This window comes from Mesoplodon mirus (genome assembly GCF_964341445.2).
Source record: "Mesoplodon mirus genome assembly, chromosome: 7".
NCBI lineage: Eukaryota > Metazoa > Chordata > Mammalia > Artiodactyla > Ziphiidae > Mesoplodon > Mesoplodon mirus.
The window spans coordinates 108089723-108112811 of record NC_138983.1 but is presented as its reverse complement, the minus strand read 5'-3'; the positions used below and the strand labels follow the sequence as shown (position 1 = coordinate 108112811).

Below are 23089 nucleotides of genomic sequence, written 5' to 3'. Positions count from 1 at the left end.
CAATTTACTGGATGACATATAAAGATCCTTTTGAAGCAAGAGACAGCATGAGGAGATTTTATTCTTGATTCATTTTATGTTTGATTTGCTGGTATGAATTATTTCTAAAAATCCAAACTTTGGAGAAACTGTTATGAGCCTTAGATTTCCGAAGGATGTTTGAGAAGTGTGTAGTGTCACATTATCAATTCAAAATTCTCATCAGCATGGTAATAAGCTAATAGAGTGACAAAGTTTTTTATGGTGTATTCTTGCTTGTCACTGAAGAAAAATCACTATAGTAGGTGAGGAAATTATGCTCATGATGAACATAAGCTACAGGAGTAAAATAGACTCTGTCAAAAATAATCTTATTGATAACCAGTAACAATCATTACTAGCAATAATACTCCAACTTTGTGTTTATTTATGTCTTTCTTTCTGAGCTTAAAAATCAGTTCACAGATATGACTTCTCCACCTCATTAATTTTTACTACACCCTTATGAGATATATATTTATTAAGGCTAATGTATATTATTAACATTAACTAAGCTGAGCCATGTTTATAAATATTCATTTAGGGAAAGCTTAAATTGAAAGATCCTCATGGGTAGACATTTAGGCATGTGAGAGGTGGGTTAAAAGGAGCAGCAGATGCTCAAATCCATTAGCTGCTCAAATCAAAATTAAAAAAAAAAGATTTATAAATGAACAAAGTGAATAGTTTCATGATTAAATTCTAGTTACATTTTAAAAATTGGTTTGGTTTTAAGTCAGGCTAATTAAACGTGCTATTGAGTTGATGTAGAGATGTTAAAATCTCTATATAAAGCCTCAGATGAGAAATTTCTATGAGAATTAAATATCAAGAAAAAATATTCTTGTCAAACAAAAATCCTTTAAATGTTTGTATTTCTCCTTTTTCTCTGACTATTGGGAGTCCCAAGGAAATATTTATGTCTTGACCATAATAATTATGAGACATATGGCTTATACTATCTTGACCTATTATGATGAAATGTACTTTTTTCCTGATGTTGTATTTACTAATTTACATATTTATCCTTTATGGTATATGATTTTACATGGCAAGTCAAATAAACCACTTTGGAATGAGGTTAAGATCAAATATATTAGTAAATCAAAATAATTGTTATATAAATATACACTTGTTAATATGTTGAGTGACAAGTGAATAGGAACAAAACTTTAAAGAAACTAAATTTGTCTTACACTTAGTATACATTAGATATATCTTTTATTATTGCTGCATCAACAGATAAAAGTGCCAACACTCATTTCCTAATCACCATTCTCTTCAAAAACCAGGATCTATGATGATAGTTTCAGCTTTTAATAACAGCCACAGTCATCCATGTCCTGTCTCAAGATTATTTAGAAAATGTAGCTTTCCAGGTCCTAACTATAGATTGTCTAATAATTTTTTTAATTAAAGGAAAAAGGTATAATAAAAGAGAAAATATGATAAGAAAAAAAATAATTGCATACCAAAAGTACTATAAATCCCCAAATTCTAGATCTAGAAGGAGACCTAATGTTCCTTAAGCTCTTAAATTTCCATAAGGAAAATTAAGCAAGTGATTTATTAACTAATTTAAACAAAGAGAATAAATGCAGAATGATTATATACTTATTTTTATCCCAGTATTTATTTTTGTTTTACACATAGGTATTAATATATTGAGTATAAAATGATGGTTGGTGAAGCAAACATAAAAATATTTTTTGAAAGATTACAATATAATTATTGTTTGAGAAAGGAATTAAAATCAAAATGTGTATGCCATAAAATGAATATAATACATATTTATATAAGGAAAAGACTGAGTACTATTAGAGTTAAATAAGAGGTGTCATCTGTAAAATGTGTCTACATTTAACAGCATAATACTTCATAGGTTGGTTATGAGGATGAAGTGAGTTAACATATTTTAAAACACTTAGAACGTTGTCTGCCATAGAAGTAAGCATTAAATAAATATAAACTACATATATGAACTTGAGACCTTAAAAAAGTTTTTGTTTTTAAAAATATTTTTTTTTTTTTACTAAACTGGTTTGGCAATAATGTCATCCTCCTCAGCACCGGAACTTATTTGGATGAATCTTATATGCACCTCTAACACCTAGATTTTAGTCTCTATAAATAACATTATGCATTACAGTCAACAAAATGTAGCTGAATCTATACTTGGGGGGTGGGCACAAGATCAAGATGTTATTGGAGGAAAGCTAGAATATTTTAAAATATATTTCTGGTTAATAAGGACAAAGAAGTTAACATTCAGGGATTCCCAATAGTCAAATTGTGACAATTTATATATGTATATGAATAAGGTAAATCTGCAAAATCTCATGCAACTTTAATGATACTCAAAATTGGAACATTTAATATGATGCATGTGTGTATATAATATATATAATTTCATACAAAAGGAAGATAATTCTAGTAGGATATGTTTAAATTTTATTACTTTTAATAAGTATGTAATTGTTAATATATGAATATCTTGATTCTTCATTTAAATATGTACCTATTTATAAAATATAGATCGGTACTTTTTTCTATGAATATAATTAGGGAAGACACATTTAATGTTTATTTAACATTGTCCAATTAAGTCTTAAAGTCACATTATTTTAGGTAAATATGTCATATTTCAAAAGGTGAAAACCTATGCAAAAGCTATAGATTTAAAGTATTAGTATTATTATTTAAAGTATTATTGATATAACAAAAATAATAATGTTCAAATTATAAAAGAGGCCAAGTCTGTTAACAGTCTCACTTTGAAAGGAGCAATCCGAATTAAATTGGTTGATAACTCAGAAACTACTCTGGATTAGGTAATATGATCCTCCTTTCTATTTTATTTTAGAAGATCACAATTGCACTACACAATGTGGAAAACCATAGCTGATAAAATTATTGTGTAATACATGATAAAATTAAGATATAAAGGTAAAAATATTTATATAATAAAATAATTGTAAACCGAGTTCATAAGTTTGTAATCATTTTGATAATTTGTAATTTTGCCTATTATGGCATTTAAAACATTTAACAGACTTGTATTAGATTTAAATATTTAATTTAATCTAATATGTTTTAATAATTATCTAAACTTGTTTTGAAATATTAGTTATGTAATACATATTTAAATTTTTACATAAATAGTGACTGATGGATATAAATAATTACTGATTTCAGCTTCAGAATGTATAAAAAGTAATCAGAGTTCCTGTAGCCACAAAAACCCTTTGGACATTAAGCATTCTATGAACAACAAGTAGTGAGTTCATTATCTGTCTCGGAGGCTGGTCATAGAAAATCATGATGTAAAGGAAAGTTGCCACCAAGTATGTAATCTTGCTTTATATTTGTATGCTCTCACTTCCTTTCAAAAGCCACTTCTTTTCTTTCTCCCCAGCATCCTACCTCATTTTCTCTCCCTAATCATAAAACTATCCTGATTCCTAGAGCATGGGTGACTCCTAGCACCCATGCTCACACCCAGGTATACTAGAAAGCAAATTGATTGTCTTCATCCTATCTTCTCTATCACCTGTATTTGCATTTTTTCCCCAAATATCACCTGGCAAAAAATAAAACTAAGCCTAACAGACTTAATTTTTATATCATCAACACAGACATAACGGAATCTAGGGGAGCAATTTTGAGGCAGAAGTGGCCTTCCCTATGTAAGTTACTGACTGCTTCAACCAGGCATCTTACAGGCTCTTATGCATATGTATGGCCTCCAGAACACAGCAGTGAGTCGGGTAGGGTGGGGTTGGGGAGAGGCAGAGTAATAAGACCCTACCAATGATTGCATATGTCTGTCTACCCATACATTTAAGTTAAAAATAAAGCAAATATTGCTCTAAATTAAGTTCAGGACAGCTTGATGTGGAATAGATAAGATAAGTAAATAGGTAGGTAGGTTGATTGAGAGATAAAGTTTCCCTTGCCTAGTCATTGAACTGTAAATGCTGGTGCCAACTTGCTCACTATAGGTGGAATTGACTCTTTGATAGCTGTGACAGGTCTTTGCAAAAATCTAGAAAGGCACAATCATATAGACATCTAGTATCTTTCAGTAAATAGATTTCTGGTCCGAATAATGCAGAAAACTTTGCATATTTTGCCACCACTGCTGATTTGGGAGAAAAACAACTGATATACAGGCTATTGAGAATTAGTGTACTTGTGTTAGAGAGTATAGATGAAAGAGAAAGGTATAAACCACTAATACTAGTACATCGTGTTTTCTGGATTTGCTGTATCTATCTTGAAAAGATTGCTCTATTGAACAGAGGAGCAATTAGGAGTGTTGTTTATTTTGTTTATTAGGATTCTTTCAATGTACATACTGAAAAGTATTAGGTTCTGTGATACACCACATAATATTTTCAAAAACAAAAAGAGTACACTTAGGCTCCTATCTTGGTATATTTAGTGTATGTAAAATACCAATCTAAACTCCTTAGCCAATTATACTTTAAAAGATAATAATTTGATTTTTCTAGTACCTAGCTCGATGTTCTCGAAACTGAATCAATTATCATTCCTTTATTCTTTCCTTTTCTCCTTCACACTCCTTTAATAGGGTGTCTGGGTTCTGGGTTAATTAGACATAATACATGAAGATTATACAGACAAAAATCAATTATTCCATTCTTCAGGGTGTAATTTTAACTTAAAAATCTTTTTGTGACAAATTACATAGCCATTATAGTTACATATGAATTATTAGCACAAAGATCCCTGGCCCTTCCATTTCTTAGAGATTATAATCCTCAAGGATTTAATTCAAGTAGGATTACCTACTAAGAAATTATCTCACCCAGTGGCCTATCCTTAATTTGGTGTAAGACCCCATCATAAATGAAATGATTTCAAGAGTTATAAGAAATCTCTACATATAGTTAATTAGATATATGATCTATTTTAGAAAATGTATATATTCTAGTATGCATGAATGATTACATGTAGTGTATTTTTTCTAATAAAAAAAACTGGGACACTTTGGAGGGAAGTTATAATCAGAATCTGAGATATTAGCATTTCAGAGGCATTTCTTTGGTTACCTGACTACAAGCAGAATTTTTAGTGTGTGCTGTCTTATGTCCAGAAGAATCTATAGCAAATAGTGACTATAATAGACAGTAGAAGAATAAAAACAGTTAAGTGTATATTTTAAAGGCAGACAGAAAAAAATAAAAATCTATTTCTTACTATATTTCAAAGAATATTTCAATTCGAAAACTTTATCTGCTTTTATGAACAGAATTTTTAACCTCCTCAGACTACTATTTATGTGAAGAGGGCAAACATTTCAGGGAATTTGAAAATATCTCAGGAAGAAACACATTGTTTTCATACTTCTAATCATTACCAGTTTATACCATGATTTTAAAAGTTGAAGTCATAAGCTATTGCCTCACTAAACTTTAAAGTTTTATATATATGTATATGTATAATATACACAAACACACTATATATATGTATATGTGGAAAGAACAATACTTTACTCACAGGCAAACTGAAGTACAGCTTCTCTACTAAGAATACTTCCAAACGTGTTGGCTGCCAAACACTGATAATGGCCAGAATCCTTTGCTTCACTTGGATTGCTTATAATGAAGTCCCCATCTATCAAACTGTAGCGATAATCACTTTCCAAATCTATTTCTGTTCCATTTCGAAGCCATCTTAGGAAAAATCAGAAGACAAATACATAAAAATTACTTGAGACATTATAATACTCCCTGGGAGTGTCAGAATCTCATTGAAAGGAATTTTTAAGCCTTAAGAAAAATGATTAACAGTGAATTTCTACCTGTAATTGGGAACTGGGTTGCCACGAGCTTCACAATTCAGTGCTAGTTTCTTTTCATCAGAATCAGTCGGGAAAATTATATCATCTGGTTCTTGCACAAACACTGGCCCGTAGTCCACACTTTCTGTAAGGACCAAAAGGAAACACTTAAAATTTCTCGAGGGCTTCCCTGGTGGCGCAGTGGTTGAGAGTCCGCCTGTTGATGCAGGGAACACGGGTTCATGCCCCGGTCCGGGAAGATCCCACATGCCGCGGAGCGGCTAGGCCCGTGAGCCATGGCCACTGAGCCTGCGCGTCTGGAGCCTGTGCTCTGCAACTGGAGAGGCCACAACAGTGAGAGGCCCGTGTACCTCAAAAAAAAAAAAAAAATTTCTCGAAATATCAAGACATTTTTTCTCCACTATGTTCCTACTCAAAATTCTTGTGCTTTCCTCATAATAAAGAGGCATATTACCAAAGAAAGATATAGTTAGCAAATTACATTGTTTTAGAAAATTGCAGACCTAAATGGATTTTTTCTGTCATTGACCAAGACTGCTTTTAAAAATATGATATATGAAATGAAAAAAACACATCTCAAACATAGATGTTGTACATTTTAAAATGTATATCTTTGAATTCACCAAAAGTGGAGCTAAGGAGAATAATATTAAACAAAAACATTATTTAAAAAAAAAACAAATTTTGTAAAAGTCTTAGAATGTTAAAAATAATACATGATAAAGGAAAATCATGAACTAATATAGTGTTACTACTTGGGTACTACAGACATGAAACTGTTGGTCTTCATGCATTTTTCACATTTTTCTTTCTTCACTCATTCAATCAAGGACTTTTAGTACTTAATGATGCTGGATTGTAAGGGGAAAATGATGTAATGCAAGTACACACATTCTCATGGAGTAAATGAGGCATGTCCTCAAAATAAGTCAAATAATTGAATAAAGATGACAAAAATGTATACAATTAAATGTTTACCAGCTGGTAGATAAAGTAAATAAGGAAATCAGAAGAGAAGAGGCATAAAAAGGAAGATAGCTTTTTCCTTAGCTACAACCAAAAAAAGTTACATGAAAATAACTAAAATGTATTACTCTATACCAAATTATATTGCTGTTACTTAAAGTTTTATTTTAAAAGAGGAAAATAAGTGATTTGATAAATAAATAACTTGAGGAAATTATTGTCAAAATATTATACTGCATGTTGTTGCATCAAAATGAATTTTTAAAATTCAGAAAAGCACATGAAACCTTGTTAAAATCTCAGTTAGAATTAAACTACACAATCAAGTCATGAAAAAAGAATTCCTTCTGGTCTTTACTCATTAAAATATAATTATTTAAATTAATATTATAAATATCTAAGATGCATAAGATTAACTTTTAATAAATATATCTTATATTTTAATATATATTTTTACATTCTTGAGCTTTAAGAGTCAGACACTTGGGTTTAAATTCTAGTACCATCATTTTCTAGCCTTGAGACAACTACTTTTATCCTTTGCTGCTTCATTAATTAATTGTAGATAATAATGTCTCCTTACAATATTATTATGAGTATCAATCAACATTTGTAAATACTTAGTATGTCACAAGTACTCATTAAATTATAATTAATAAGAATAATAACTAAAGTTTGCTTGTGTTATAATTACTATATGTCAGACATTATACTGAATAATTTATATGAAATATATTATGTAATACTCATAACAACAATGTGACTAGAATTAATTTCCTCTTTTTATTTTTATTTCTTTTATAAAGCAGTGATTTTTAATTTTTCTTTTTAGCAGTAGTGCCCTTCATTTTTAAATTAATTTTTTATTGCAGTATTATTGATTTACAATGTTATGTTAGTTTCAGGTGTACAGCAGAGTGAATCAGTTAAACATATACATATATCCACTCTTTTTTAGAATTTTTTTTTCCCATATAAGCCATTACAGAGTATGGAGTAGAATTCCCTGTGCTATATGGTAGGTTTTTCTTAGTTATCTATTTAATTTCCCCATTTTGTAGAAGACAAAACTGAGGCTGAAATAAATTAAGTAAATTTGTAGAGTAAATAAATGATAACTTTGGGACACAAATCCAGGGCTTTGGAATATAGAACCTGATTACCACTACCACTATTGCTACTACTACTATTACTATTAGTAATAATAATAATTATTATTATCATACATTTAAACAACATTTACAAACACTTTCATATATTATTATTTAATTATCTGAGCTGAGTTTTATAATTATTTGTAATTCAAAGATGAAAATGCTGAGGTTCTGAAAGGAGACTTCCACAAAATTAGCCACATAGTAAATAGTTGATTTTAACTAAGTTTCTATGGTTCCAAATTTTATATTCAGAAAATTGTCAAAACAGGACAAGAGAAATAAAGGTTTCCCAGACTGGGGAAAAACAGAGAGTTAAGATCTGCTAAATCACAGACTGGAAAATAAGGGACTAGTCTGAAAAACATGTATTCTGACTGCCTGTACTCTGTTAGATATATTTGTTCATTGTCACTTTGAAAGCATCTTAGTGACTCAGTGAGCCCTCTTCCTCTCTCTCTCTCTCTCTCTCTCTCCCTATTCTTCCTCTTTCTCTTGGTTTTCTCTTAGAAATAAAGTTCATTGTAAGGGGTGGAAGACCCTGGGTCTATGTAGAGCTTTCCAGTCCCCAGCAAAGAATAATCAAAGACAATTCTATCTCTGAAGGGATTCGTTTTTAAAATTCCATACCAACAAGGTATTATTATAGACAAACTCAGACAGACTATCTGATACATACACCTATAGTAGTAGACTTCATTTATTGATAAAAATGATGCATTGCAGGAGACATTAAGATGGCAGAGGAGTAAGACGTGATCACCTTCCTACCTACAAATACATCAAAAATACATCTACATGTGGAACAACTACTACAGAACACCTACTGAATTCTGGCAAAAGACCTCAGACTTCCTAAAAGGCAAGAAAATCCCCACGTACCTGGGTAGGGTAAAAGAAAAAAGAAAAAACAGAGACAAAAGAAAAGGGATGGATCCTGCACCTCTAGGAGGGAGCTGTGAAGCAGGAAAAGTTTCCACACACTAGGAAGCTCCTTCACTGGCAGAGACAAGGGGTGGGTGCGGGGGAAGCTTCGGAGCCACAGAGGAGAGTGTGCAGCAACAGGGGTGCATGGGGAAAAACAGAGAGATTCTCGCATAGAGGATAGGTGCCGACCAGCACTCACCAGCCTGAGAGGCTTGTCTGCTCACTCGCCAGTGTGAGTGGGGGCTGGGAGCTGAGGCTCGGGCTTCGGAGGTCAGACCCCAGAGATAGGACTAGGGTTGGCTGTGTGAACACAGCCTGAAGGGGGCTAGTGCTCCACAGCTAGCCAGGAGGGAGTCCAGGAAAAACTCTGGACCTGCCTAAGAAGAAAGAGACCATTGTTTCAGGGTGAGCAAGGAGAGGGGATTCCTTCCCTGTCTTCCCACAGAAGGCAGGGGACCACCTAAATGAGCGCCAGAGACAGGAGTGAGCCACAGCTATCAACTCAGACAACAGAGAAGGGCATGAAAATCTAATGCTGCTGAAGCCACCAAGAATCCTGGGTGCAAGCACAGGTCACAATCTACAACTCCCCAGGAGCCCGTGCACCCCGCCATTGCCAGGGTCCTGTGATCCAGGGACAACTTCCCTGGGAGAACACATGGTATGCTTCAGGCTGTTGCAATGTCACGCCAGCCTCTGCTGCTGCAGTCTTGTCCCACATTCCAATTTTAACTACCGTGCGCCTCCCTCCCCCTGGCCTGAATTAGCAACAGCACCCTAATCAGCCTCTGCTTTAACTGTGTCCTGTCTGAGCAGGAACAGAAGCCTGGGTGCAAGCTACACACAGAGGTGGGACAAAAACCAAATTTGAACCCCAGTGGCTGTGTAAACAAGGAAGAGAAAGGGAAATTTCTCCGTGCAGCCTTAAAAGCAGCAGATTAAATCCCCACAATCAATTTGGTGTACCCTGCATCTGTGGAATACCTGAATAGACAACAAATCAACCCAAAATTGAAGCGGTGGATGTTGGGAGCAACTGTAGACTTGGGGTTTGCTCTCTGTGACTGACTTGTTTCTGATTTTTATGTTTTTCTTAGTATAGATTTTAGTGCTTGTTATCATTGGTGGATTTGTGCTTTGGTTTGGTTGTTCTGTTCTTTTTTATTATTACTTTTCTATTTTTTAATTTTAGTTATTTATTTTATTTTTTATTTTAAATATTTTATTTTATTTTTCTTTCATTTTTTCGCAGTTTCTGAGCCATGTATCTGATAGGGTCTTGGTACTTTGGCATGGTGTCAAGCCTGAGCTTCTGAGGTGGGAGAGCTGACTTCAGAACGTTGGACCACCAGAGACCTCCCAGCCCAAAATAATATAAATTGGTTAGAGCTCTCCCAGAGATCTCTGTCTCAACACTAAGACCCAGTTCCACCCAAAGGCCAGCAAGCTCCAGTGCTGGATGCCCCATGCCAAACAACTAGCAAGACAGGAACACAACCCCACCCATTAGAATAAAGGCTGCCTAAAGTCTTACTGAGTTCACAGACACCCCAAAACACCCCCCTGAATGCAGTCCTGCCCACGAGAAAGAAAAGATCCAGCTCCACCTACCAGAACACAGGCACCAGTCCCCTCCATGAGGAAGCCTACACAAAACACTGAACAAACTTTACCCACCGGGGCAGACACCAAAAACAATGGGAAATAAGAACCTGAAGCCTGTGAAAAGGATGCCACAAGCAGTAAGTTAAGCAAAATGAGAAGACACAGAAATATACAGCAGATCAAGGAGCAAGGTAAAAACCCACTAGACCAAACAAATGAAGAGGAAATAGGGAGTCTACCTGAGAAAGAATTCAGAGTAATGATAGGAAAGATGATCCAAAATCTTGGAAATAGAATGGAGAAAATAAAAGAAACGTTTAACAAGGACATAGAGGAACTAAAGAGCAAAGAAACAATGATGAACAACACAATGAATGAAATTAAAAATTCTCTAGAAGGAATCAATAGTAGAATAACTGAGGCAGAAGAATGGATAAGTGATCTGAGGATAAGGAAATAACTACCACAGAGCAGAATAAAGAAAAAAGGATGAAAAGAATTGAAGACAGACTCAAAAGCTTCTGGGACAACATTACACGAACCAACATTCTAATTATAGGGGTCTCAGAAAAGAAGAGAAAAAGAAACGGTCTGAAAAAAATATTTGAAGAGATTATAGTTAAAAACTTCCCTAACATGGGAAGGGAACTAGTCAGTCAAGTGCAGGAAGCACAGAGAGTCCCACACAGGGTAAATCCAAGGAGAAACACGCCAAGACACATATTAATCAAATTATCAAAAATTAAATACAAAGAAAAATTATTAAAACAGCAAGGGACAAACAACAAAAAACAAGGGAATCTTCATATGGTTAACAGCTGATCTGTCAGCAGAAACTCCGTAAGCCAGAAGATAGTGGCAGGACATATTTAAAGTGATGAAAGAGAAAAACCTACAAGCAAGATCACTCTACCCAGCAAGGAACTCATTCAGATTCAATGCAGAATTTAAAACCTTTACAGACAAGCCAAAGTTAAGAGAATTCAGCAGCACCAAACGAGCTTTACAACAAATGATAAAAGAACTTATCTAGGCAAGAAACACAAGAGAAGGGAAAGGCCTACAAAAACAAACCCAAAACAATTAAGAAAATGGTAATAGGAGCATACATATTGATAATTACCTTATTTGACTTTTTTTTTTTTTTTTTTTTTTTTTTTTGCGGTACGCGGGCCTCTCACTGTTGTGGCCTCTCACGTTGCAGAGCACAGGCTCCGGACATGCAGGCTCAGCGGCCATGGCTCATGGGCCCAGCCGCTCCGCGGCATGTGGGATCTTCCCGGACCGGGGCACGAACCCGTGTCCCCTGCATCGGCAGGCGGACTCTCAACCACTGCGCCACCAGGGAAGCCCTGATAATTACCTTAAATGTAAATGTATTAAATGCTCCAACCAAAAGACACAGACTGGCTGAATAAATACAGAAACAAGACCCATATATATACTGTCTACAAGAGACCAATTTCAGACCTAGGGACACATACAGACAGAAAGTGAGAGGATGGAAAAAGATATTCCCTGAAAATGGAAATCAAAAGAAAGCTGGAATAGCAATTCTCATAACAGAGAAAATAGACTTTAAAACAAAGACTATTACAAGAGACAAAGAAGACACTACATAATGATCAAGGGATCAATCCAAGAAGAAGATATAACAATTATAAATATTTATGCACCCAACATAGGAGCACCTCAATACATAAGGCAAATGTTAACAGCCATAAAAGGGGAAATCAACAGTAACACACTCATAGTAGGGGACTTAAACACCCCACTTTCACTAATGGACTGATCATGCAAAATGAAAATAAATAAGGAAACACAAGCTTTAAATGACACATTAAACAAGATGGACTTAATTGATATTTATAGGACATTCCATCCAAAAACAACAGAATACAATTTCTTCTCAAGTGCTCATGGAACATTCTCCAGGATAGATCATATCTTGGGTCACAAATCAAGCTTTGGTAAATTTAAGAAAATTGAAATCATATCAAGTATCTTTTCCAACCACAATGCTATGAGACTAGATATCAATTACAGAAAAAAACTGTAAAAAATACAAACACATGGAGGCTAAAAAATACACTACTAAATAACCAAGAGATCACTGAAGAAATCAAAGAGGGAATCAAAAAATACCTAGAAACAAATAACAATGAAAACATGATGACCCATAACCTATGGGATGTAGCAAAAGCAGTTCTAAGAGGGAAATTTATAGCAATACAATCCTACCTCAAGAAACAAGAAAAATCTCAAATAAACAACCTAACCTTACATCTAAAGCAATTAGAGAAAGAAGAACAAAACAAAACAAAAAATACAGAGTTAGCAGAAAGAAAGAAATCATAAAGACCAGATTAGAAATAAATGAAAAAGAAATGAAGGAAACAAGAGCAAATTTCAATAAAACTAAAAGCTGGTTATTTCAGAAAATAAATGAAATTGATAAACCACTAGCCAGACTCAACAAGAAAAAACGGGTGAAGACTCAAATCAACAGAATTAGAAATGAAAAAGGAGAAGTAACAACTGACACTGCAGAAATGCAAAGAATCATGACAGACTACTACATGCAACTATATGCCAATAAAATGGACAACCTGGAAGAAATGGACAAATTCTTATAAAAGCACAATCTTCCAAGACTGAACGAGGAAAAAAGGGAAAATATGAACAGACCAATCACAAGCACTGAAATTGAAACTGTGATTAAAAATCTTCCAACAAACAAAAGCCCAGGACCAGATGGCTTCACAGGTGAATTCTAACAAATATTTAGAGAAGAGCGAACACCTATCCTTCTTAAACTCTTCCAAAATATAGCAGAGGGAGGAACACTCCCAAACTCATTCTACAAGGCCATCATTACCCTGGTACCAAAACCAGCCAAAGATGTCATAAAAAAAAGAAAATTACAGACCAATATCACTGATGAACATAGATACAAAAATTCTCAACAAAATACTAACAAGCAGAATCCAACAGCACATTAAAAGGATCACACACCATGATCAAGTGGGGTTTATCCCAGGAACTCAAGGGTTCTTCAATATATGCAGATCAATCAGCATGATACACCATATTAAGAAATTGAAGTATAAAAACCATATGATCATCTCAATAGATGCAGAAAAAGCTTTTGACAAAATTCAACACCCATTTATGATAGAAACTCTCCAGAAGTAGGCATAAAGGGAACTTACCTCAACATAATAAAGGCCATATATGACAAACCCACAGCCAACATTGTTCTCAATGGTGTAAAACTGAAAGCATTTCCTCTGAAATCAGGAACAAGACAAGGATGCTCACTCTCACTACTGTTATTTAACATAGTTTTGGAAGTTTTAAACACAGCAATCAGAATAGAAAAAGTTGATTTGCAAATGTTGAACAATCCTTGTGTTCCTGGAATAAATCTGACTTGATCATGGTGTATGATCCTTTTTAGATATCATATTCAGGTTGCTAATATTTTCTTCAGTATATTTGTATGTATACTCATCAAACATATTGGCCTATAATTTTCTTTTTTTGTAGTGTTATTATCTGGTCTTTGTATCAGCATTGTTGTAACCTCATATGATGAATTTTGGAGTGGTCCATCCTCTTCAGCTTTGGGAATAGTTTGAGAAGGATAGGTATTAGTTGCACTTTATGTGTCTTGTAGAATTCCCCTGTGAAACCATCCAGTACTTGATGGGCTTTGTTTGCAGGGAGTTTTTTAATTACAACTTCAATTTCAATATTAGTGATCAGTCTGTTCAAATAGTCTGATTTTCTTGATTCCGTCTGGGTAGTTTGTATCTTTCTAAAAATTTGTTCATTTCTTCTAGGTTGTCCGATTTGTGGGCATATAACTGTTCATAGCATTCTCTTATATATATATATTTTTTGTATCTCTGTGATATCATTTGTCATTTGTCATCTTTCATTTCTATTTTGTTTATTTGGGTCAGAGATCTCTTTAATTGCTTTCATTCTATAAAATTTATTTTTATTTTTCCTGTTCTGTTTGGGTGACTTTCATTATTCTATCTTCCAGATAACTTATTTGTTATTCTATATCACTTAGTCTGCTATTCATTCCTTCTAAGGTGTTTTGTATTTCATATACTGACTTATTTATTTTTGATTGGGTCTTTTTTATATTTTCTAGTTCCTTGTTAAAATGTTCATTGGTTAGATCAATTATTTTTCCTAATTCAGCTAACATTTTTATTACCAATACTTTGAATTCTTTAACTGGTAAGTTATTTCTGTTTATTTGTTTTTCAAGGGTATTTTCTTGTTCTTTCAATTGAGAATAGTTCCTCTACCTTTTCATTTTACTTAATTTTCTCTGTCTCTATGAATTTAGTTGAAATAATTACCTACTACAGTCTTGAAGTGGTGTTCTTATGTGGGAACCTCCCTATGCAGACTGTGTATGCCTAATGCTTTTTGTAGGATGGCTGGATCTGAAGTGGACGCCAGTCACATCTTTGCTCAAGGTGTGCTGGTAGCTGTCACCTTCGTAGGGGCTGGGGCTAGAGATTCAGGAGCTAAAGGTGGCACTGAGTATGAGGCAGGACTTCCTCTCTGATCAGTGGCTATCACCACACTGTCAGGGGTAGGGTCTGATCCCAAGTTACTGGAGCAGAAGCCCTTAGGATCGGGCTCAAAGTGGCTCTGTTCCCTTAGTGTGTATTTTTCTCTCTCCCCATAACAGGACCTTTGCCCCAGAAGAGGGGAGTGCTGAAGCAAGTAGGGCCCATGTGCAAACAGAGGTCCATGTGCTGTCTGTGTAGGCGAATGTGGCTCTGCTCAGATGCAACCTTGTGTGCAAGTTCCCTTTGTCTCTCACAGCTAATCATTGCCCCCTGCCTCTGTTTCTCCCATCACCCTCTCACTGTTGTGGAGTCACTTCACAGGGCTGGTAGAACCCACATGGACTCTCAGCACATGTTGGGAGGTTAGCTGTGGTGGAGCTGTCACTGTCAGAGATCTAGGCAGCTTTTGGGACACTGCCTGAGGAAATGCCTACTATGGCTGCTGCCACCCTCCCTGGGCTCTGCCCTGGGACCAGATAGCTTCTGCATCCCATGGTAGAGTCCTTTCCCCAGTCAAGCTGCTCCAGATCCAGCATTGCACTGTGCCATGGAGGGAGTGGGACCAGAGCCCTTGCTTGACTTGGACTGTGGTATGCACCACAAGGTGGTCGGTCATGGGAAACCTGCAGCCACTAGAGCAGGACCCTCTCTGCTCTGCCTTGGGGGCTAGTTAGAGTGTGCACACTCCTCACAAGTGGAGTGCAGGCTTTTCCAGACATTCTATCTGATCCAAAGGCCTCCCAACCAGCCAAGAGGGCTTGTCTCCTCTGCATGGGACTTCAGCACAGGGACACCCAGTCTGTGGCTTGAGCTGCTCACTCCCCAGGGTGGGTGTATACCCGTGTAATCTCCCTTGTCCTCTGAGTCCCTTCCAGTGGCACAGGTCTTGACCCAATTGCTTTTCTTCCCTTCCTACCCAACTGCATCTGCATCTTTCTTATATCCTTGGTTGTATCAGAGTCTTGCTAGTTTCCAGTTCATTTTCAGTGAGTTCCACACGAGATGTACTTATTTGTGTATTTGTTGGAGGAGGTAAGCTCCACATATTCTTACTCCAACATCTTTATTTCCCTCCTCAAAACTTTCTTTTTTGGGAATATTTCTTCTTCATTTGTTTTATTCTCCTCATACCACTTAAACATATGTTGGCTTTTTAAATAACTGCTCTATCATCTCTCTAACAAGTTTTACATTTTTATTATTTTCCTATTTGTTTGACTTCTAATTTGTTTGCTACACTCCTATCTTTTCAGTTGCTTCTATATTACCAATAATGATTGTTTCAACTCTTTAATGGTTTTGTCTCTCCTACTTGTTTCCTGAGCTCTAGTTGCCTTTATATAACCAATAATTAGGGTTTCAACTCTTTAATGGTTTTCTTTGTCTCTTCCATTTGTTTCCTGAGCTCTAAGGATTACTTCTTATCATTTTCTGTTATCTTGTCATATGTACTTTGATTTCATGTATGGGTTCTTTAAACTGTTCTTCCAATATTATTGTCAGTCACTTCCTCAGAGGAAGACAGTTGTTATATCCTGAGTACAATTTTTCAGGTTATGGAGGGATCCTCACAAGACAAACTGAAATCTCTGGCCTGGGCAACAACCAACAAGGGACTGTGGTCTACTAACAACCAGGAGTGTGTTTTCAAGTGGAACTTCCTTCAGTCAGTCCTTCAAAGGTGAATGCAGCTACAATCAACAGCTTGACTGACATTTCATCTCATGAGAGAACTTAAGCCAGAACCACCCACCTAAACCACCCACAGATTCCAGACCCACAGTCTCTGTGAGAAAATGAAAGATTATTGTTTTAATTTGTTAAGTTCTGAGGTAATTTTTACACAGGAATAGATAATTAAGAAACTATTTTTTATCTCCTTATATTACTTATATGAAAATGTGTTTAAGACTAAACATAACTATGAAATCTATGAACTCCCCAGGAAAAGTAAAGAATAAAAATATCATTTACAAATAATAATACTTGGGAGAATGAAAATGCTTTATTTAAATTTTATTGAGCCTTAAACATTTAGAATTAGAAGGATAATCTTTCCATTCTAATAATCTCTAGGATATTTATCCAGTTTTAGCTTCATCACTTCTAGTAATGTATGAAGTCTTAACAAATTACTGTTTTATTGTTAGGATTCTCAAAAATAAAATATGTCAAATAAGTAACATAAGTTTATGTCCTAGATGAAGACATCTTCTGATTCAATTTTGTTCTAAAATAAATACATTTTACTCAAAATTTTATCATAATTGAGTTGATTAGCACATCAATAATACCTTGCTTAATTTATGGAAATTGCCATTAAGATTAGAATATGAAGGCTGTACCATGAATATCTTATGTTCCTCAGATAGAATGTTATGTAGAATAAGAAATTAACCAAAATGATATTTTTAACTTTAAACTTTAATTTATTGAAAAACAAATTTGTTTTAATATAACCAATAGACTGACCTTGAACAATTTGAATCATAATCAATTAATAAATGAAGAAGAGTATTTTAAGCATATACTTATACTCAATGTCAAAATGATCATCTACAGTGAACTTTTATGTCATCATTAGCACACAATTATATTTGATAGGTTTTGTCTATTCATGTGTGACTGGAACTGGTTAGATGCTCAATAATCCCATTTATTCTTCCTAAGAACACTGGAATACTTTTTTAACCTTTCTTATGATTGGACTGGGACTCCAATGTGACTTGCTTCTGGACCAAAATAATATGTTTGAAATCCAGGACTCATCACAAAAATCATGCATAGCCCTCCACCCTCTCTCTTCTTTCACCTGTAAATTAGCTGAAGGTAAAAAAGCAGTAAGTGGGGCCTCCCTGGTGGCGCAGTGGTTGAGAGTCCGCCTGCCGATGCAGGGGATATGGGTTCGTGCCCCGGTCTGGGAGGATCCCATATGCCGCGGAGCGGCTGGGCCCGTGAGCCATGGCCGCTGGGCCTGCGCGTCCGGAGCCTGTGCTCCGCAGCGGGAGAGGCCACAACAGTGAGAGGCCCGCATACCGCAAAAAGAAAAAAAAAAAAAAAAAAAAAAAAAAAAAAAAAAAAAGCAGTAAGTGCCAGTGAGATCCTAATAGATATCAAAATATTAGATGGTTCTCAAACTCTCCACATGGAGAACCATTCTTTGAAGAATGAAGTGGAATGGGATATGAATAGAAATAAATATTTATTGTGTCAAATTGTTTATTATAGCATACAGAATTACCTTGCCTTGATTAATATTACATTTAAAAGCAAAATAATTTTAAAGTTTTATTGAAGATATAATTTGATTAGGAAGCAATGGTCACTGAAGTATATATCATTCGATTTTAGAGTCCTGCTTATATTCTCCTTTCCGAGTTCAGGCCTTTGGATTACTACTTAGTTAAGTATAGTCTCAGGCTGTGGGCCTATGACAGGAGATATTCAACCATTCCACCTCATATCTATCTATATCAGTTATAGTGCTCCAGTTTTTATAACTAGTTTTCTACTTAATCCTTTAGTCCCAGTCCTTCTTCACATGCCCAAATTCTGAAAACGGGTTTTCATCCTGTGTCTCTATTTCTAAATCCTATTTTGTTAACCTTTCTAGAAGGTCCAGTATTATTATTTAGACATTTATATTATATGGATGTTATGCTTCTTGTTTTGCATTTTTACATGGTTGACTTGCACTGTACAGTCATGTAATCAAGTCTGACTTCATTTTTGATCTTTGACTGTAGATGGCTTTCAAGCCCCACCAGTCATTTTTTTTTTCCTTTTGCTTCACCTCAGGGAAAGATGATATGTATCGCTCCCTTGACTCTAGTAGGAAAGTTCATAACACGAAAACCCAAGCCCACATAAGAACTCTCACCCCAGTCCCACTTCCCAACCACAACAAAAACTAATGCAACCCATTCCTTGTTCAAGTCATTTTCCTACCAGCGTATCCTGCTCTCATCAGAAAGCTTCATGATGTGAATAATAAACACTTTTTGGTATATGTATAGCATTATTAGTCTCTGCATTTGAACCAATTTTGTGTTATGGGATATTGATCTTGCCCTCTGTAAGAAAATCACATGGCAATTTAAGGCTCAGTCACCTGGGTAGGTGACAGTCTTCTCTAAGGGAAGCATATATTCTTCCCAAGGGTTTTGCATCCATGGAAGCAATATATCTTCAGACAGTTAGGAAAAAGTGCTGCACATCCATCTTTAGGTTCGTGGTTATCAAATTCTTTTAATAACAAGTATTTTATAATTTTCCTCTATGATTCTTAAATTAATGGATATTCTAACCTACCTATATGCATTTTTTAATCTAATGAAGGGATAAAATAAAAAATAAGTAACATTATAAAATAGTATTTAATTCAATATGTAAATTTTCAAGAACAATTGTAATAGGAGATATAAAGAAGTAATCAAAGTTTGTTTTTGTTGATAAAACCCCCATGAATGTAGCAGCTACAAAGGCAAACTGATCTAAGTGTAGTATAGATTAATCAAATTTTATGAGTGTTATTGTTGTTAGGTGATGTGATTTTCTAAATGGTCAACAAATTCTGTTAAAGTTCTTAACAAAACTAAATATAATCTTGCTGTAATTTACACGTTTTTCATTGACATTTCCATTATGTACCAAAAATACCTTGCATATAATAAAGTACAGAGTTAGATTCTTGCCTCAGAAAGTTTTAAAGAGAATTTTCACTAATGTGAAAGTTTAGAAGGACACTTAAGCGTACTGTAATTATAGGTCATTTAGCACTCCTATTCTCCACTTTCTAAATTAAAGTAGCATCCTTGAATCAAAATTAAGACAATCAAAACTACTCCACAAATTTTAAAAACACCTCTAAAGTGGAGGTACAACCTCTTCTTAGAATCAGACCAGAGCAATAAACCAGAGCCTAAAGTTAGCACTGTATTGACAGTAGTCTTTCATCAGAGATGCCTAAATAGGAGGATGAAGTTCTACTGTGAAATGATGACCCTGGAGTCCATCTACCCTAATTCCAGTGGAGCTTTTGAAGCACTGGTATGTCGTTTTGCTTATGGAGACATTGGTTTCACTTGTACAGTCCTGTCTTAGGATCAAGTTGATATCTCATTTCTTCTAACACTTTTTGAAATTTGTCACTTATTGATAGGCTACCCAGATACTAACTTTCTTCCTGCAGGAGGGTTTTAAGTATCACCTTATCTGAGACTTCTACAATCAGGTTCCCTAGGGAAGCCTTGCTTCTTTGTGTTGAAACATTATGTTTTCAATTGTTTCCTGAATCATGACCAGATATTACCATGTCTACCTAGATTCTAAACTTGCCTTTCTGACTTAAATCCTCTTTTAAACAATTATTTCTGTGTCCATTTTTCTCAAAGATTAGGCCTAGTGCCAGACCCAATGCTCTCCACCTACTGGTTACCTCTAATTAATGGCCTCATCTAGCTTATTCATGTAATGTGAACTAAGCATATCAGTATTATGGTCTAGAGGAAATAACAACCTGTCATGTCCAATACAATTAAACCAAATTCATTTTTAATGATCATTGATATATTTTATGTGATAATTTCCAGAAATTTTGAAATGTTTAATTAGAAATTGCATTTTATGATGACATCCACAGTTACAATGTGAGTAAAACTTTTCAGAGTTTGTGAGAATATAAGATGAATTCTTAAAGAAAATATCCAAACCTTTCTTTAAGTTGCCTTTTAACACTGAAATTAAGTTTCTTTATGAAAGGTATACAAGTGTAAACTGTCATTATAAATCTTTCAAGGATTCCTAAGAATTGAAGAGCATGATTTATTAAAAAGCTTTGTGATGAATGTTTCATGGGTAGTAGTATTATGTTGTGCACATACTATATATTGAGAGTCTAATAGATGTTTTCATCATTTTTAATGTGGCTATAAAAGAAAGGTCAGCTGATTCAGAGACACTATCACTTATTAGAATAATCAAAATGTACTGACCCCATAAAACATTCAGAAGATGTAAAACCACAAAGCCACCTTGTCAACAGATGGAAGACATTGTTTTTCCCTCCTTTTCATTTGTAATAAAAATAAACACAGTTTAGCTTAAAAATCTTCAGGCAAATATTCTGTCATGGTGTAGAAATTTAGCCTAAATTCAGATTTCAAATTCCTCAAGTACATGCTTCTTTAATTAAACAATATTCGTTAAGCTCCTACTAAGCTTGCACTGCTCTAAGTGCTGAAAGAGAAAAAAAGAGGAATATACAAGATGGTCTTTCTTCAAATGGAATATAGTTAAATTGGAGAGAAAAGCACACTAACAAAAACTAATAACAATAACTCTAAAAATTAAGAATACCATAAAACAATAAAATCAAAGTTTCAATGAATAGTCATGAAATGGTAAGTCTTTTATTAAAAGATGGTTTTTAAACTGAGAGAAACTGGAGTCATCTGATTTATATAGGAGTATATCATCCAACTGAAATGCCTTTTTCCCTGCCCATAGGGAACAGTTATTCTCATAAAAGATCATTTAATTTTTTTATTCCTCCAAGACAATTTATCAGCAAAGGGTACTTTGAGGAAACAACAGAAAATTGTCAACACAGAGACCACTATGAGTCATGATGCCATTGTTCATGTTCCAACTCTAATCTGGAAATAAGCCACATCAACAATGAAATTCAGCCAAAGGTATTGAGAATGTGAGGCAACAGATCTCGTAGGTTGCAGGACTCTTCCAGACGTCAGAAGCCAGTGGTAGAAACTCCAAAGGCTGGTTAGACTCAGAGTGCTAGATAAATTTAAGGTGGTACTTATCATTGATGGAATTAAATATATCCAAAATTATGTACTTAAACTTAGTGAAAAATAACTTGCTTCAGCTACTTTTAAGAACCACATTGTTTTTCCACCTGAGGTAACATTTGTAGTCTCTGAATCCCAAGAATGGGCTTCACCAGTAAAAGCCTAAACTTTCTAGTAAGAATCACTCTTAATCTTGACTGTCTCTCTGCAAGGAAGATAAAATATCTTACCTAACCATCTCATCACATATGGAAGAATAAAATGCACCCTACACTTAGTTTATTCCCACTAAAACCACAATAACAAGAAGAGATTAAGTCAAAGACCAAGTTATTGGATGTTCATTTATAATGGGAGGAACAGGTATAGTGTCAGCAGTGGTTAATAGTCCTTGTCTACATTGCAAAATCCAAAACTAGGACATGTTTTGCAGGTGTTTGAGGTGCTGACTCATAAGGGCTTCAATTAACCTATATTACCATGAGAATTTCCAATTTAAACTTTAGTCAATTTTTAAAATCAATTAAATGACATTGCTTGCATTCAAATAACTACTTTAGAGTAACTATTAACAACTAAATTTTTTAAAACTACATAATACATCTTGGTATAGGGAACATTTCACTGGTATAATTTGAAGTGATCATAGTCATTATCCAAAACAATATCAGGTTGAAAGAAAAATGACAATCAGATGACTTCTCTGATTGCTCAGCTCCAATGAACAGCATTCTCTCTTTCAGGTACTCTCCATTTCTCTTCTCCCTTTCTTGAGTCCAGCTCAAAAATTTTTATTTATTTCCCTGGCTCTACTTCCTCACCTCAACCAAATTTCTGTGACTCACTGTTGTACTTTTCTGGTAGCCACCTTGTTTGCCTTCTCTTGCTCTGACTTGCTCCTGCTGTCGGAAATAAGCTACCATGTTTTGTGCTACCCTATAGAGAGGTCCCCTGAGAATGACCTCTGGCCAAAGCCAATGAGTAGTTGAGACACTCAGTCCAACCGCCCTCAGCAACTGAGTCCTGTGAACAATTATGTGAGGTAAGTGAGCTTACAAGTGGATCTGTACCTATGTGAGCCTTGAGATAAAACAGGAGTCCCACCTTGTGAAAGACAAAGAACCAGAGGACAGTTAAACCACATCTGTCTTCCTGACCCACAAAGGTTGTGAGATAATAAAC

The 23089-nt window shown here is 34.9% G+C and overlaps 1 protein-coding gene across 3 annotated transcripts in view; it reads right to left on the bottom strand.

The window, feature by feature from the left end:
* The window catches only part of CNTN5 (contactin 5), a gene marked incomplete at both ends in the record, with an annotated part of 851694 nt that overhangs the window by 537452 nt on the left and 291153 nt on the right, over positions 1 to 23089 (bottom strand). For 2 of the 3 annotated variants that reach the window (XM_082627404.1, XM_082627405.1), the window contains 2 exons: positions 5542 to 5717; positions 5846 to 5969. The exons of the other annotated variant lie outside the window; for it this stretch is intronic. In XM_082627404.1, the coding sequence (XP_082483530.1) occupies positions 5542 to 5717; positions 5846 to 5969 (300 nt within the window). The remainder of the gene's footprint in view (positions 1 to 5541; positions 5718 to 5845; positions 5970 to 23089) is intronic. 3 annotated transcript variants of the gene reach the window in all.